Genomic DNA, 16405 nt, shown 5'->3' on the forward strand with positions numbered 1-16405 from the left:
CCAGTTTTGACCTTTGTTCTATCCATGTTAAGTTAGGCCCCTTCTTAAACAAGTCAGTTCTATGTTTTCTAACCACTGACTGTTTAAGAGTTGTCGACTCACCCATGAGATCATTATAAATGCCATTTCACAGCCTTGGCCATATGTGCAGTGTGACTAAAGGCTGAGTATTCACTCACAACGACAAACTTGTTTGTGTTAACACGTCCCGTGCCCCCCACCACCACCCCCTCCCTGGTGGCCAGCTAAGCTAACAGACCAAGCTACAGCAGACACACACTGAAATTTGTGATGGTATATTCTTGTAAACTTTAAGGTAAATCATTTTTATTTCTTTTTGTCTTGTGTAACTACTTCATTTTCACAAGGGTAGCCATGGGACCAGAGCCTGCCCAGAATCAATGTCTTACAAAGATTGTTGCTTATATATCGCTGCCTGCAAATTCTTGCTTTCAGAGACCAGCTTATGAATTTTGGGAGGGTGCCATGCCCCCAGTGAACCTCCTTTTAGGGCTTTAGACGATAAGCATTCCGAAATCCTGGTTCAGGAGAAGTCTTGCCCTGCACACATTCATTTTCCCAGCTCTAACACACCTGATCCTATTTAGGAAGGATTAGCTGGACCCAACTAGTAAAAGCTTCAAAAAACACCAAATTTACAAACATAGCTAAAGTGCATTGCATAGCTAATAGGAGGCTAGTATTCTGGAATGTCCCTTTGAAACCGCAACATTTGATTTAGACTTTTACCATTTGCCGTTTAGCTTTTATTTCTAGTTAGCCACAATATCCTTAACATTATACATTGTAAGAAACCACTAATCTGGTTTGATGAGGCACATAAGAGCAGGGAAAATTCTCAGATTTTGCAGGCAGGAGTCCTCCAAGACAGTGGCTGATGTACTTTCGCTTTATAGCCACATTTGCCTTAATCCACCACATTATAATGTGGTGAACCTCATGAAGATTCCTGAAGGTCAAGCAAACGTTTTTGTCAATCACAGAAAAGCATCTGCCCTGAGTGATTGACTCATGTGTCCAGCACCTGTTCAGTGTCCTGGTGCGTATATATGCAATATAGGTCTATAGGCAGCTGCCTTGGCTGTTGTCAGGAAGGGTGACAAGGAATTAGCTTGGTTGACAATGCTAGCCTGACCTAGCAACAGCTGGAGAGGTGCGTGTGTGTATGTGTGTTAGAGAGAGAGAGTGAGTGAGTGAGAGAGAGAAGGAGAGAGACATCCCTCTTGCTAAGAAGTGACAACAGGTGTTGATTTCACACTCCAGGGCCCTAACACTTCTACTGCTGTCCTCTTTGCTTGCCATGTTGTTATAGGCCTGCTGTTTAGCATGGTTCCTTAAAGCAAGCCCTAGACTAGTTCTGTTTGTCATGTGAAATGGAATTAGATTTAGATTTGTCCCAGGTGAGCTGGTCTTGGGTCAGTGAGAAAAGGAACTGGCAGATCTGTGTCAGTCTGACAATGTTCCTGTTCCTCTTGCTGCTTTCTGTGTCAGAGTCTGGGTCGATCTCTCTTTCTCTGTTGGAGTTTGTCTGGAGGGGGTTGGGTGTATTAAGCCTGCCTGAGCTGCTGACATCACAGTGGCAGATGAATGGCCCATAAAGCAGAAAAGCCTGAGCTGACCTAGGGTCAGCTTCCTTCTATTTTTCTGTCTTGTTGCCCTAAAACAATTGTTAGTGAGGTGGGGACACTTGAAATGTCAAAAGGTTATTAGATTTTGCAACTGTATTTTGTACAAAAGCTGGAGAAAAATAATGTCAGTTTAAAATACTGTGAGAATCTCAGAGAATGACCTTATTCCATTTCTTTTCTTTCCAGTCAAAATAATTAGGTATGTGTTATGCAACTTTTAAGGGATATTTTTGAAGAGATTTTATTTAAAATCACCTTATTTCATAAAGAAAAGGAATGCTGAAGGAAGCCTCCTGAAAAGAAAGGAAAAACATTCTGAAATTGTTTATATATATATATAAATATATATTTATTATTTTTTTTTAAATCAAATATATTTTACAGCCGTTTTCCTGGAAAGTAAATAAAGAGATCTCTGCCTTTTGGAAAGCATATGATTAGGTCAGATTTTCACAAAGACCCCAACAAGAACTGAACCCATCAGACTAGTTGATATGTCACCTGGGTGTGTCCAGTTGTTGACCTAAGGTCAGTTTTTGGGGCTAATAATCATAGCTTCACATTCTGTAAGGTGCCTAGGGCCCTTTACTAGGAGTCATTCACAGTTTGGTATGAAATGGCTTATTGTAGAAAAACATACTCCCTTCCTCTCCCTCCCAGCGCCCAGCAAACAGCTAGCCAACATAAGTGTTGTTAGCCTAAGTTTGAAAAGAAGCTATGGAGTTTCACATGCTGCAAGCAAAGATAGACTGGAAGGTCAGCTCACAGATGGTCAAAGTTATTGGGCAATAAACACATAAGCAGACCAGTGAAATGTGAGTAATTGTGAGAACCATAACCAAGAATTGAGGGATGTACATGATTCAGCTGGTAAGTGGTTCTCTCACACATCATTGCTAACTTTATCTTTGTTACTAAGTTCATGAGATAGACGTAGGTTCTATTGGCCATGTCTGACCTCTGGAGTCAAGTGAGGAGAGGAGATTGAGGGTTAAATTCAGGAGATGTGAATAGGGACACAGTACAGTCCCATTAAGCTGTTTATTCTGGAAACATTTTCTAAGAATACATCAAATGTTTTTATTTTTGAAAAACACTATAATTCACTGTTAATTTGATCATGGACGATCAGTGTACATTCACCACACTTACAAAATTTTTCCATTTGGACTGCTGTCAATTGTAGTGTTAAAGTAACAAAAGTTGAATTAAATAGAAATTTCCAGAATTTAACGGTGGTTTAATCCATCATTAAATCATTAAATCTGCAAAAATTATTTTAAAAATGGTCAGTGTGATCAAACTGGTGAAAGTTGGGTAAAGCTGGTGTATTTCTAGTGACATAACTTGTACGTTCATGCTGGTTGACAAGAATTTCAGTTTCAAAAACTCAATTTGTGCTTGTTCTACTGGAGTGTGCTGGATTTTTTAGCAGTGAAATGTTAAGGATTAAGATAAAATTGTCAAGTGGTTAGAGGGAGATAACAAGCAACCATTACTTACAGAAGACACTGGATAACATCAGCCAGACCCTGGTACAAAAATAATGGCCTGTGGTTGCAAAGGTATATATTTTTTTTTTACAACAAACTCAACTCAACCTGTGAATAGCCCAGTGTTCATAAGTGTGTCTGCTCTTGAAGGTTTGGGTGGGGAGATGGTTATCTGTTCACATGGCCTGGAGTAAAGCTCTTGTACACTGCCTTTGTGTGTGTGTGTGTGTGTGTGTGTATGTCTGTGAGCTCCGCCGTTGTTAGAGGAAGTTCACGGTGTGGGTCAGATTAGAGGAGGGGTGGGATTACAGCAGATTTGGGAACTCCATTGACTCACAGGGGCGGAGAGACTGCACAGATTAAAGACTTTTATCTCTTGGTGACATCAGGCACAGTGGCATTATAGTGTGTGAGGGTGTGTGTGTGTGTGTGTGTGTGTGTGTGTGCTCAACAGTGTGCCCTTATGTGCTAATCGCAGCTCTTTGTTTGTATGCTTTCATGTGGGTGATAACTCCTTGTGGTCAAATTAATTTCCCAAATATGATAGACATATTTCAAATTTGTATAATGTGGAGAGACCCAGAATTATGGGGGTTGGGGTGGATGGATGACCATTGGCTCTGTGGAAAGAGGGCAACATGACAGTTTATAAATTCAATTTATAAAATGAAATAAATTCAAGCTTTATAAATGAATTACATATAAATTGCCAAACAGAGCCACCGCAGAACAGAACTGATGGATCTGAGACATCACTGTGTGATTGGTCTACATAAGATCACATTTATAGTATGAGGAAGATGGAGTCTAACACTTAACTGGCCTTACTGCCTGAGTGGACAGGATGGACCCACTTCTCCCATAATCACAGGCACAATATTGGCCAGTGTAAGCTAGTATCAGTATCTAACTGATATAAAGAGTGTTGAGCTTTACAGTGGTGCTGCATTAGCAGCAGTTAAACAAAATCCCCTTTTTTCCCCTTGGAGATATATGTGCTCCTCACATTTCCATGTTGGTGGGATAGTGTGTGATTGAAGGAGCCTTTGGTAACTAGTGAAATTTGTGACAAATAAATACGGGAAAAAATTGGGTAAAAATAAAATGAAAAAAGAATTATGGCAGTTATCTTGTTTCTCGTTTTGTCTTTTTGGTTTCTTATAATTATTGGTCTTATTTTGATATCACAAAATGCTATATATGAATGTACTCATACAGAAGGCAGTAGAAACAACCCACAAAGTCAAGAATACAAAATTAGCATACAATTTGTGCCCCATTTGTGTGGTCCACTCAGGAAAGTCCCAGGAACACACACATCTACTCATCGCTGATTCATCAGATCTGTGACTCAGAGAGACAGGGAGAGAGAAACTGAGAGAGACTTAGAGGTGTGTGCAAGAGTAAAAAGACAAAAGATGTGGGACAGAGAGGCTGAAAGGCAGAGAGAAAGAGAGAATAAAAGTCTATGGGAGAGATAGAGAGATAGAGAACGAGTGTGTGTGTGTGTGAGAAAGAGAGAGAGAGAGAACGAGACAGTGAGAGTGAGAGCGGAAGTGTGGAAACAGGGTGTAATTCAGGAGCCCATTGTGATGTCACTGGGCCATCACTGGCCCCGCCCCTCTCTCATGTGCTCCTGAGGCCCCGCCCCCTCACATGCACTGTGCTCCTGCAAGGCTTTCTTTTGTCATTCGCTCTCGTGTTTAGACACAATCCTTCGCTCTCTTCCCACCCTCTCCCTATGTCTAGCTCCCTCCTCCTCCTCTCCCTCCCTTTTCCTCTCTCTATCCATCAGTATGTTGTGAGCTTGCACACTGTTTTCCCATCTTTGAGAGACTCTGTTTTTTATGTTTTGTTTTTTTTTCTCCCGGTGCTGTTTGCATCTCCCTTTCAATTTGCTTAGCATACAGCCATGTAGCAATACTATAAATCACTATGTAAAAGGCTGCTTATGCTAGCAAAGCTGACAATAAAACAGTTAAGAACATAAGCCTACACAGAGGCATTAAAGAAGTGTAGCATACCTGTTATGAGTAAGTAGCCACTTCTTTAGCTAAACTAATAAGGGCGGCATGGTGGTGCAACAGGTACTGTTGCTCTCAGGGTCCTGGGGTTGTGGATTCGAGCCCTGCTCCGGGTGACTGTCAGGGAGGAGTATGATGTGTTCTCCTCGTGCCCGCGTAGGTCCCCTCGGGGTGTTCCGCCATGAGTCCAGTGATTCCAAGTAGGCTCTGGACCCAGTGTGACCCTGAATTTGATAAGTGGATTTCATTCAATGAATGAATGAATAATAAGATCATAAACAGAAAGGGCAATGATGACCTGTTGCTTGCCAAGTTGTGAGGTCACATCTACATTTCAAAATTTATAATCTTGACGACTAGTTAAACTATATCGCCAACAGTGGACAACTATTCATTCAATATTTATTTTCATATTAAGGGTATCAATAAAGGTTTTAGTTTGGTGTGTTCTCCCCACGTCCGCATGGGTGCTCCAGTTCCCTCCCACAGTCCAAAAACACACATTGGTAGGTGGATTCACGACTCAAAAGTATCCATAGGTGTGAATGTGTGTTGCCCTGTGAAGGACTGGTGCCCCCTCCAGGGTTCGGACCCTCCGTGACCCTGAACTGGATAAGCGGTTACAGACAATGAAAGAGGAATAAAGATTGTGACTCACTCTACTGAAGGCTCGAAAGTAGATGTTGGAATATTGCTGCTGGCATGTCGTTACATTCAGCCATATAAACATTAGTGGGGTCGGGGACTAATGTTGAATGATTAATTCTGGCACTCAAGCTCATCCCAAAATACTGGATGGAGGCCCATCACTCCAGGAAATGCAGTTACATTGCTCAACACTACCTCTCTAGCCTGCACTTGGCATTGAATATGGTGACATTAAAGCTGAAACAGGGTGTAATTATTTATTTGTTTAGGCTTTTAAAGGAGATTACACAAATTGTGCACACACATATTAGTTAACTCCTGTGTCCACTATGTGTGTCCAGTAGCTAAAAACCACTGAATATGAGTCAGCAGTCTATCTGATTCACATCCAGACACATGAGAGTATAAGCCCATACTCATGCAGACTTCTGTGATTTATTATGCAGTGGAATATATCTCAGTATGACGGATGGTCTTTGTTCACAGGTAGTGTTAATTCACAGGTAGTGTATTCATCACCGTGTGCCCTACAGGTACGTCCTCTTTTTGTCATTGCTCAATACTGACACCTGGCGGTTATAACACATACTGCATAGCATTCATGTTAAATTTTTTCCCCCTAAATGTTATTTTTAAATTAAAAAGCTCTTATTCATTAGCGTGTTATGAAAAATCCAGTACTACACTCAAATAAGACTACACTTACAAAGGTTTATAAATGGCTAGAATTTGTTTATTGCATGGTTATTAACAAGGATATAAACACATTAAAGATCATTAATTGTCATTGTCACAGAGATAGAAAGAGCAATATACTTTTAGTCTAGTAGTGAAAGTATCAGAGAACTTACTGAAAAATGTCAAGAATAAAAGAATAAGCTAGGACCTGAAAAAGTGAATGTAGTCATATCATATGTTAAGGTATAAACCATATTATCATCCATCCATCCATCCATCCATTATCTGTAAACGCTGATCCAATTCAGGGTCGCGGTAGGGCCAGAACCTACCCGGAATCATTGGGCACAAGGCAGGAACACACCCTGGAGGGGGCGCCAGTCCTTCACAGGGCAACACACACACACACATTTAATCACACCTGTGGACACTTTTGAGTCACCAATCCACCTACCAATGTGTATTTTTGGACTGTGGGAGGAAACTGGAGCACCCGGAGGAAACCCACATGGACACAGGGAGAACACACCAACTCCTCACAGACAGTCACCCGGAGGAAACCCACATGGACACAGGGAGAACACACCAACTCCTCACAGACAGTCACCCGGAGGAAACCCACATGGACACAGGGAGAACACACCAAACTCCTCAGACAGTCGCCAGGAGCGGGACTCGAACCCACAACCTCCAGGTCCCTGGAGCTGTGTGACTGCAACACTACCTGCTGCTGCGCCACCATGCCGCCAAGAGAGGACATCTATGTAAAAATAAAAAATCTAAAATAAAACACATCTCAACAGCAGAATCAGAGGAGAATTTTCCAGAATAGGCCGTTCTAAGATTCAATTTATGGGACTTTTGGTATCACATAAAATAAGATTACACATATAAAGGTCTGCCCCCTCCAGGGTGTATTCCCGCCTTGCGCCCAATGATTCCAGGTAGGCTCTGGACCCACCGCGACCCTGAATTGGATAAGCGGTTACAGATAATGAATGAAAGCCCTCCCTTTTGAGTCTTTGTCCTCATGTCAATACTTTAACACTTTAACTCAGTACCATGTGCAATACATTCACAAGTAACCATTATAACTTGGGTGGCATAGTGACACAATAGGTAGTGTCGCTGTCACACAGCTTCAGGGTCCTGGGGTTGTGCGTTTGAGCCCTGTTCTGGGTGACTGCCTGTGAGGAGTTTGGTAGGTTCTCCCTGTGTCTGCGTGGGTTTCCTCCCGCAGGGCAAAAACACACATTGGTAGGTGGATTGACTACTCAAAAGTGTCCATAGGTGTGAGTGTGTGTCGCCCTGTGGAAGACAGGCGCCCCCTCCAGGGTGTGTTATCTCCTTGTGCCCAGTGATTCCGGGTAGACTCCGGACACACCGCTACCCTGAACTGGATAAGCGGTTACAGACAACAAAAGAAGAGATTAATTACAATTTGAGTTTCCAGCTTCTTTATGGTTCACCATTGTGGCCATAGTTCAGTTGTGGATGATCTAGTGCATATGAACTTATGACAAGCATTGCCTACAGAGGCATAGGCTCCCCAGCATTGGGCTGTGGTGCAGCGGAACTGTGTTAACTGCAGTGATAAAGCACAGTTCTATCTTCTCGGATGAGTTATAGTGCCAGAACCAACTTTTAACAGGGTGAATAAAACGTCTGGTTACATAATATATATAGAAAAGCCTCTCTGAATTGAATAGAATTTGCATTTTTCCCCTCTTTAGTTTTTCACTTCACTTGCAGTTCCATACACTGCAGTCCCACTGCACTAAATCAGTCTCTCCATTCTCTTCTCCTGAGGGGATTCCACTGAATCCTTTTATGAAGCTTTCAGGCAAAATGTGTCAAGTCTTAGTCAAGATGCCCCATCTGAATTGTGTGTGGGCTTTAGAGAAGGTTTCTTAGCAGAAGCCTATACATATTTGGGATGCTATGCAAAATGTAAATGAAACAGAATGAGATAATGTACAAATAATTTAAACTTTACAAACACACACACAAACACACTATATAGCTATGGACTCGTGTAAACAAGTACAGATCAGCATAAATCCGTAAAGACTAATATTAAACATCTATACCTTAGACCAACTTAGACCAGCACTAACCTGCACAGACTAGCACAGACCACCTTAGATTAGCTTAGACCAGTTTATGCATTGCATTTATGCATCCATTTTATCCACTATCAAATAATTGTGGCTTTTAGCAAACTGCATAGCTATGTTATCATACAAACTTCACACACTATTGCTTTCCTTATTATTATGCTGTATTTTTATGTATTTTGCTAATATTACACATGTATCAAAAATAATACATATATAATATTACAAATTATACCCCTTTGTGCACTTTAATTAATATTATAGAGTTACATGTGTGAGCTAATTAACCACCAAGCCTTTTTTCACCCTTGTTTTCTATAGAACCCCATTAGAACATGAGCTCATCATCTTTTCTTGCTGGTGGTCCAGCATCCCCCGTCCACTTTCTCTTCAAAAAAAAAAAGAGAGTCATAACTCTGTTGAATAATTGAAGAGAGAGAAATTGAGGGGTTCTAGGGTTTCCACTGCTTATTGTTCCCAGGCCAGAGTCTCAATGGAGGTAAAAAGTGAACTCGTCATGCTCATTACTCAGCACCGGCCGAGCATGTACTGGCCTGGGTATCGTCCACTGGGCTGTCACACACTCACACACACACACACACACACATAATGCCTAAGCACCATGCCGAGAGAGAAGCTCATCGCGTCAGAGAGTGAAGGTGTGTGGTAATTATTATCATAGTTACCTTGAGCTTGTTTGTTTTTCTTTACATCTTCTTAAATTGATGAACAATAACAGATTAATCATTCACTTATTCACACTGAATATTAGTGTGAATGTTTGTTTGAGGTGACAATGCATGGTCACCACTTATTACTGTGAATAATGCTTTTTTTTTTTTTAAATATGTATATTAAAGAATTATAATTGTACCCTGGTTACTAACTTTATCCTGGATGTTAACTGTTTTGAAATATATTTCTGTATACTCATTATATTAGGACTTAATTTTATAGTAATAACATTGGGGTTTTAATTTGCACATTACATTTATTAATGCTCCTCTCTGGATATTTATTTTATTAGAACTAATTTCTACAGCTTTTTTCAGCCATTTTAGAATCATTAATACCTGTAGTCATCATTCTGACAACATGTCATATTACGATCATTGGACACATTTGAGTTTGGAAATACTGGCACTGGACACTTTAAAATACTAAACCTCTGGACAGTATTATATTTATATATGGCAGTTGTTTGTTGTGGAGGCCTGACTTTCTATACCCTTTGACCTTGGTGAGGTGTAACAGTGCAGAGAATTGAGGTCATTAAAGCTGCTCTGTGCGTACTGTCTGACACCGGTTCAGTTGTAATGACCTCTACAGCACACAGGCTTCCTATTACAGTGGGTACAAAGGGTCCAGCAACATTTCCAAGCTGAATAGAGACTATTTAACACCACTCTCTTCAGGAACACAAAGTAATATAAGAGTCTTTAGAAGTTCTCACTTCCACGCTATCATCTGTTACAATATATGGCCAAAGGTCATGGGCACCTTCTCATCCAGAAGTTCTATGGAAATTTAGGGCATTCATAGGGAGTCTTTTTCCTTCAAGGAATGCTTTAAATGTAAACATTGGAACATTGCTGTGTCAGTTTGATGGCATTCAGTGTTGGTTCATTGGTTCTGGCATACAACACTCCAGAGAACACAGTTCAGTTCCGCTGTTCTACAACTCAAACCCTGGTTGTTTTATAGCCCTCTAGCCTATATTTGTCATTGAACATAGTGCCATTTAGTTTCAGTTTTATATGGATATCTATGCTTTTTTTTTCATTAAAATCTAATGAACTGGATTTTTGCAGCTGTTACGCTCTGTGGTAAACATTCCCACCCGATATGTTTTGTCCTACATTAACTGTCCCTGTATCGTCTGAATTATGAGTTTGTTTAGGAGTTAAAATGTTAAAGCACAAAAATAAGTCTATTATTAAAAACCCACACACTTGGTTACAATTGTATAAAAATGTATTCGAAGATATGCCACACAATAAGCTTTAGCCAACGTTATATGGAAATGCAGTTTAATATGCTGCTCCCACAGAACTGTGAGGGAATATCCGTTTGACCATGGCAAATCAAACAGCCTGTGGTGTTGAGTGAATGAGGGGATGTAAACATATTGCTAACTATGACTGGTTCTTTGATGAACCTGATATTACATATCATCACTGTCCAATGAATAACTTGTATCTCCGTTACATTATTGCACATTTCATCATAGAGAATTCAAGCACTTCTACTATAAACTTCTGATATGTGGATTATGTCAACTACAGAATGGCAACCCTTCTGAATGTTTAAATGTGTGTTTTTATTATTGTTACTTTATATAATTTTATTTTATCATTACAGTCAGCATTGAGGTGGATGATGGTAAGTCATGTTACTTTTGTATGGTGTCAACGGGAAATCCAGTTTTGTTCTGTGTTTGCTACTTTAAAAGAACAAAGTTTTTGACGATACTAAAAAGACCCACACCCAGCACTGTTCAAAACAGAATGCAGTGAAGGGTGGTGACACTACAGAAGACAACACACCAAAACCACAAAACCATTCACTATATGCACAGAATAACTCATAAAAACATACCCATAAACTACATTACAATTACCACTAAATAAGCAACAACAACAAACAACAGCAACATCCTTTTAGCTCATGGCTAGAGCTGCCAATGTGTGGAGACTGTGGTGGACACTACTGTATTAATCATATTCATACAAGTATAAATAGAACTTCCTTTGTAAATTGACTTCCAGGTAAATTACATTCTGTAGTTCAACTCTTGTGTTTTTCTGTAACCATTTATCAGCGGTCAGTTTCTGACCAGAGAGACACTCTTTTTTAGTTTGGGTGTGATTTTTGGGTGTGACACCAGCTCAGTCTAGCACTTACACTAACACAGGAAACTCAACTCAAGCAAACAACATTTCGATACACTGTGACCACCACTTGCAACACACACACCTATATATGAACAAATGTATGCAGTTGCATTGGATACAGCTACAGGTTAACAAGTTAATTTTTTCTTCAAAGATCTGAACACTCAAAGGACCACCACAGATCAGGACAGAGCAGGATCTTAAGTGGGAAAAAGGGCACTCTTCATCCCACGGCTCTCATACTACACTATCCACCCAGTACTTTCATTCCATAATCAAACAGTCTGTTCATAACAGACCCTTTGTTCAAGTTCTACTGGCTTTACTTTCACCCTTATAATGTTGTTAAGCGTATGTAAGGAGTCACAACACAGAGCAGCCAATCGGAATGTAGTTATTTGTTAAAGCTTTACGTTCAATATATAGTTACACATATAATTAATGCAGTTTAATAGTGTGTTAAACTTTTAAAATCTCTATCATGTGCCTGATCTGAACTGCAAGGACAGGTCAAATCTGAGAATGGTTGACAGTGGCATTGCCATGGCCACCGTGGTGGCACGGTGGCTTAGTGGTTAGTACGTTCGCCTCCCAGCTCTGGGATCTTGGGTTCAAGTCCCATCTGGGTGGAGTTTCCATGTTCTCCCTGTGTCTGAGTAGGTTTCCTCCGGGGGCTCCGGTTTCCTCCCACAGTCCAAAAACATGAAGGGTAGGTGAATTGGCTTCTCTTAAAACTGTCCTGGTGTGTGAGTGTGTATGTGAATGAATGTGTGTGAGCCTAGATATGGATTGGCACTCTGTCCTGGGTTAAACCCTAGTGTCCGATGCAGTCCTCCAGGTGGACGGTTCCTGGTCGAGAGTACGCTGTGCGCGTTTGGCTGCCGCTTCTCACCAGTGTGTGTGGATTGAGTGTTCTGAGCAGTGTGGATTGTAAAAGCGTCCTTGGGTGTCTAGAAATGTACATACATACAAACAAAGTGGTGTCAATATAGGGAAGCTAGCCCAGTTAGCTTGGGTTTGGGTGCCCCTACAGCGGACAAGAGCTGAGAGGTAACTGGCAATGATACTGAAGCCTAGGATGTGTAGACCACACGCACACACACACACACACACACACACTCAGGCTTGAATACTTGAGTACATAGGCTTGAATATAGGCACAAACCCCTAATTGTGGGGCTAAGCATTTTGGCAAACTAACAGATAATTACAATGCTCTCCAGGTGCGTGAGTTTTATTATCATAATTTTTATTTTTATTATCAGAATTAATTAAAAATGAATTAAACATGTTCAAAATCATGCACATATGTTATAAACTATATGGCAAAAACTTAACCACAGCTCATTCAACATTTCTTCTTAATTCTTAAAGGTAATTTTTAGTAAGTTGCTTCAGTGACACCTTTGCCCTTCTGCAGAGGTTTTAAGGTTGATGTCGAACATTACTGTTCCCATGGGGAAATGTAGTATATAGGCGATTTATGTACATATAAACCATATATTTGTATGATATACACAATCTACACAGAAAACTACTATATTTCTGTAGGAAATGAAGGCGAATTCAACCTGTTCTATGTGGAAATGGATAGAGACTCAGAAAATGAAAGACAAAAAATGGAGAGAGAAAACAGAAGTAGAGAACGAGGAAAAAAAGGAAAGAAGAGAGAGAGAAAGACAGAGAGAGGAGGTGCCCAGCGGTCAAGAACGAGGTCAGAGGGGCAGCTGGAACAGTCCCGAAATGGAGGACCAGAAAAGAGAGTGAGAATGAAGGATGGACGAACAGAGGGAGAGACAGAGGAGGTCACAAAAAAGAAAAAGAACAACAAGAATGAGAGAGCAAAGAAGCTTGGGCAGGAAGAAGAAGAGGAGGATAAAGAGGTAGAAGAGGAAGAACATAAGAAGAAGAAAAAGAAACAGATTAAGAAAGCAAAGGACAAAGATAAGAATGGAAAGAAGCTTAAGAAAGATGATGCAAAAGTGAAAGAGAAAAAGAACAAGAAGACTGAAGCAATGTAAGTTATTTCATTTGAAATTAGTATCTTGCCACATTCAAAGTTGTTGTTAATAATAATCATTACCTTTACTAAATAAAGACCTTATTTAGTATATTGTTTTATGTATGTTTATGAAAGATTTATGGGAACAATAAGCCATTTCTATGTGATACAATTACAATATAGTTATGTTTTCATAATAAACTTAACTTCTTAACTTTCTATAGTATTTTTACAATACTATATTTTATTACAATTAAAATACTAATCCAATTTCCAGAAAAGCAATGATATGCAAATCATAATTAATTTACAATACTGAGACTGAGAAATTGTATTTATATATATATATATATATATATATATATATATATATATATATATATATATATATATATATATATATATATATATATATATATATATATATATATATATATATATATTTTACTAATATATATATATTAGTGGGCGGCACGGTGGCACAGCCACACAGCTCCAGGGACCTGGAGGTTGTGGGTTCGATTCCCGCTCCGGGTGACTGTCTGTGAGGAGTTGGTGTGTTCTCCCTGTGTCCGCGTGGGTTTCCTCCGTGGGCTCGGGTTTCCTCCCACAGTCCAAAAACACATGTTGGTAGGTGGATTGGCGACTCAAAAGTGTCCGCAGGTGTGAGTGAATGTGTGTCTGTGTTGCCCTGTGAAGGACTGGCGCCCCCTCCAGGGTGTATTCCCGCCTTGCGCCCAATGATTCCAGGTAGGCTCTGGACCCACCGCGACCCTGAATTGGATAAGCGGTTACAGACAATGAATGAATATATATATATATATATACTGTATATGTTTTTTGGAAAATATATGAAAATATATGAAAATATGTTTGATGCCAGCAACACGTCACAAAAAATTTGGGAGAGGGCAACAAAGACTTAAAAAACAAAGACTTGTAGCATTAAACACTACAAAAAACCCAGATAAATTTAAATGGCAACAGGTCAGTGAAAACAACAGGGTTTAAAACAAGCATCTCAGAGAAGCTGTCTTTGTGAGGTCAAAATTAAATAAAGCTAAATTTTAGATGCAAATTCCTATTCGGTCATTGTTAGATTTCTTAATCATCTTATTTATTTCACTGTATTTGTAGCTCTGAGTCAGAAGCATCATCAGAAGAGGAGGAAGCTGAGGAAGAGGAGTGTGGAGAAAGAAATAATGAAGAGTTTGTAGTGGGCTCTCTAAGTGCGGAGGAGCTGGAGAGGCTGAAGGAAGCAGTGGATGAGAGGAAGAAGCTTAGCACCACACTGAGAGGAAAACCCTGGCCCATGCGCAAGAAACTGCCCACCCTCAGGTAAAGCACACACACACACACAGGTCTAAAGCTTAAGGTCACAATGCTCATGGACCACACAGTACTGGAACTGTGCTCTTTAAGCTGGAATTATGTTTGTAATCCAAAACCTATCCAACATCAGAACCATACTTGGTTTATTTGAATGAATGCCATCAAATTCTCAAAGAATTGTTCCATCACCTTATGTAAAGCCTGCTCAGAAAATATGACACATCTGCCCAGAACAGATGACACATGATCCAAGATGGCAGCAGCCTGATCTCTTTGATTGTGAGGTCTGTGTTTTTTTTTTTCATGTTTTAAGGGATATTTAGGGTTGAATATGGGATATACAGGTGCTGATCATAAAATTAGAATATCATGAAAAAGTTGTGTATAAGCAATATGGATAACTGTACCCTGGAGAGGATTGTGAAGCAAAACCCATTCAAAAATATGGGGAGACAAACAAAGACTGGACTGCAACTGGAGTTTCATGGGATTCAGCTGTCGCATTCCTTGTGTCAAGCCACTTTTGAACAAGAGACAGTGTCACAAGTGTCTTGCTTCCAAAAAGGACTGGACTGCTGCTGAGTGGTCGAAATTTATGTTCTTTGATGAAAGTAAATTTTGCATTTCCTTTAGAAATCAAGGTCCCAGAGTCTGGAGGAAGAGAGGAGAGGTACAGAATCGTTGCTTGAGGTCCAGTGTAAATGCTCCACAGTCAGTGATGGTTTGGGGTGCCATATCATCTGCGGGTGTTGGTCCACTATGATTTCTGAGGTCCAAGGTCAACACAGCCGTCTACCAGGAAGTTTTAGAGCGCTTCATGCTTCCTGCTGCTGACCAACTTTATGGAGATGCAGATTTCATTTTCCAACAGGACTTGGCACCTGTACACAGTGCCAAAGCTACCAGTACCTTGTTTAAGGACAATGGTATCCCTGTCCTTAATTGGCCAGCAAACTCACCTGACCTTAACCCCACAGAAAATATATGGGGTATTGTGAAGAGGAAGATGCAGTACGCCAGACCCAACAATGCAGAAGAGCTGAAGGCCCTGTCTGGACTGTCAGAGCAACCTGGGCTCTCATAACACCTGAGCAGTGCCAGAGACAGTTCGACTCCATGCCACGCCACATTGCTGCAGTAATTCAGGCAAAAGGTGCCCCAACTAAGTGATGAGTCCTCTACATGCTCATACCTTTCATGTTTATAGTTTTCAGTTGGCCAGCATTTCTAAAAATCCTTTTTTTTGTATTGGTCTTAAGTAATATTCTAACTTTCTGAGATACTGAATTTGGGGTTTTCATTAGTTGTCAGTTATAATCATCAAAATAAAACAAATAAACTCTTGAAATATATCACTCTGTGTGTAATGAATGAGTATAATATAGAAGTTTCACTTCCATCCATCCCTTATCCACCGCTTATCTGGGTCCAGGTCGCGGGGGGAAGCAGTCGAAGCAAATAAACCCAGACCTCCCTCTCCCCAGCCACCGCCTCCAGCTCCTCCGGGGGTATACCGAGGCGTTCCAAGGCCAGTCAAGACATGTAGTCTCTCCAGTGTGTTCTTGGTC

At 40.4% G+C, this 16405-nt stretch overlaps 1 protein-coding gene across 1 annotated transcript in view; it reads left to right on the top strand.

The window, feature by feature from the left end:
* The first annotated feature begins 9231 nt into the window (after positions 1-9231).
* The window catches only part of LOC136676548 (transmembrane channel-like protein 1), a 30901-nt gene continuing 23727 nt past the window's right edge, over positions 9232-16405 (top strand). The window contains exons 1-4 of the mRNA XM_066653640.1: positions 9232-9268; positions 10971-10991; positions 13055-13520; positions 14643-14843. Of these exons, the coding sequence (XP_066509737.1) occupies positions 9232-9268; positions 10971-10991; positions 13055-13520; positions 14643-14843 (725 nt within the window). The remainder of the gene's footprint in view (positions 9269-10970; positions 10992-13054; positions 13521-14642; positions 14844-16405) is intronic.

The sequence above is a fragment of the Hoplias malabaricus genome, chromosome X2 (assembly GCF_029633855.1).
Source record: "Hoplias malabaricus isolate fHopMal1 chromosome X2, fHopMal1.hap1, whole genome shotgun sequence".
NCBI lineage: Eukaryota > Metazoa > Chordata > Actinopteri > Characiformes > Erythrinidae > Hoplias > Hoplias malabaricus.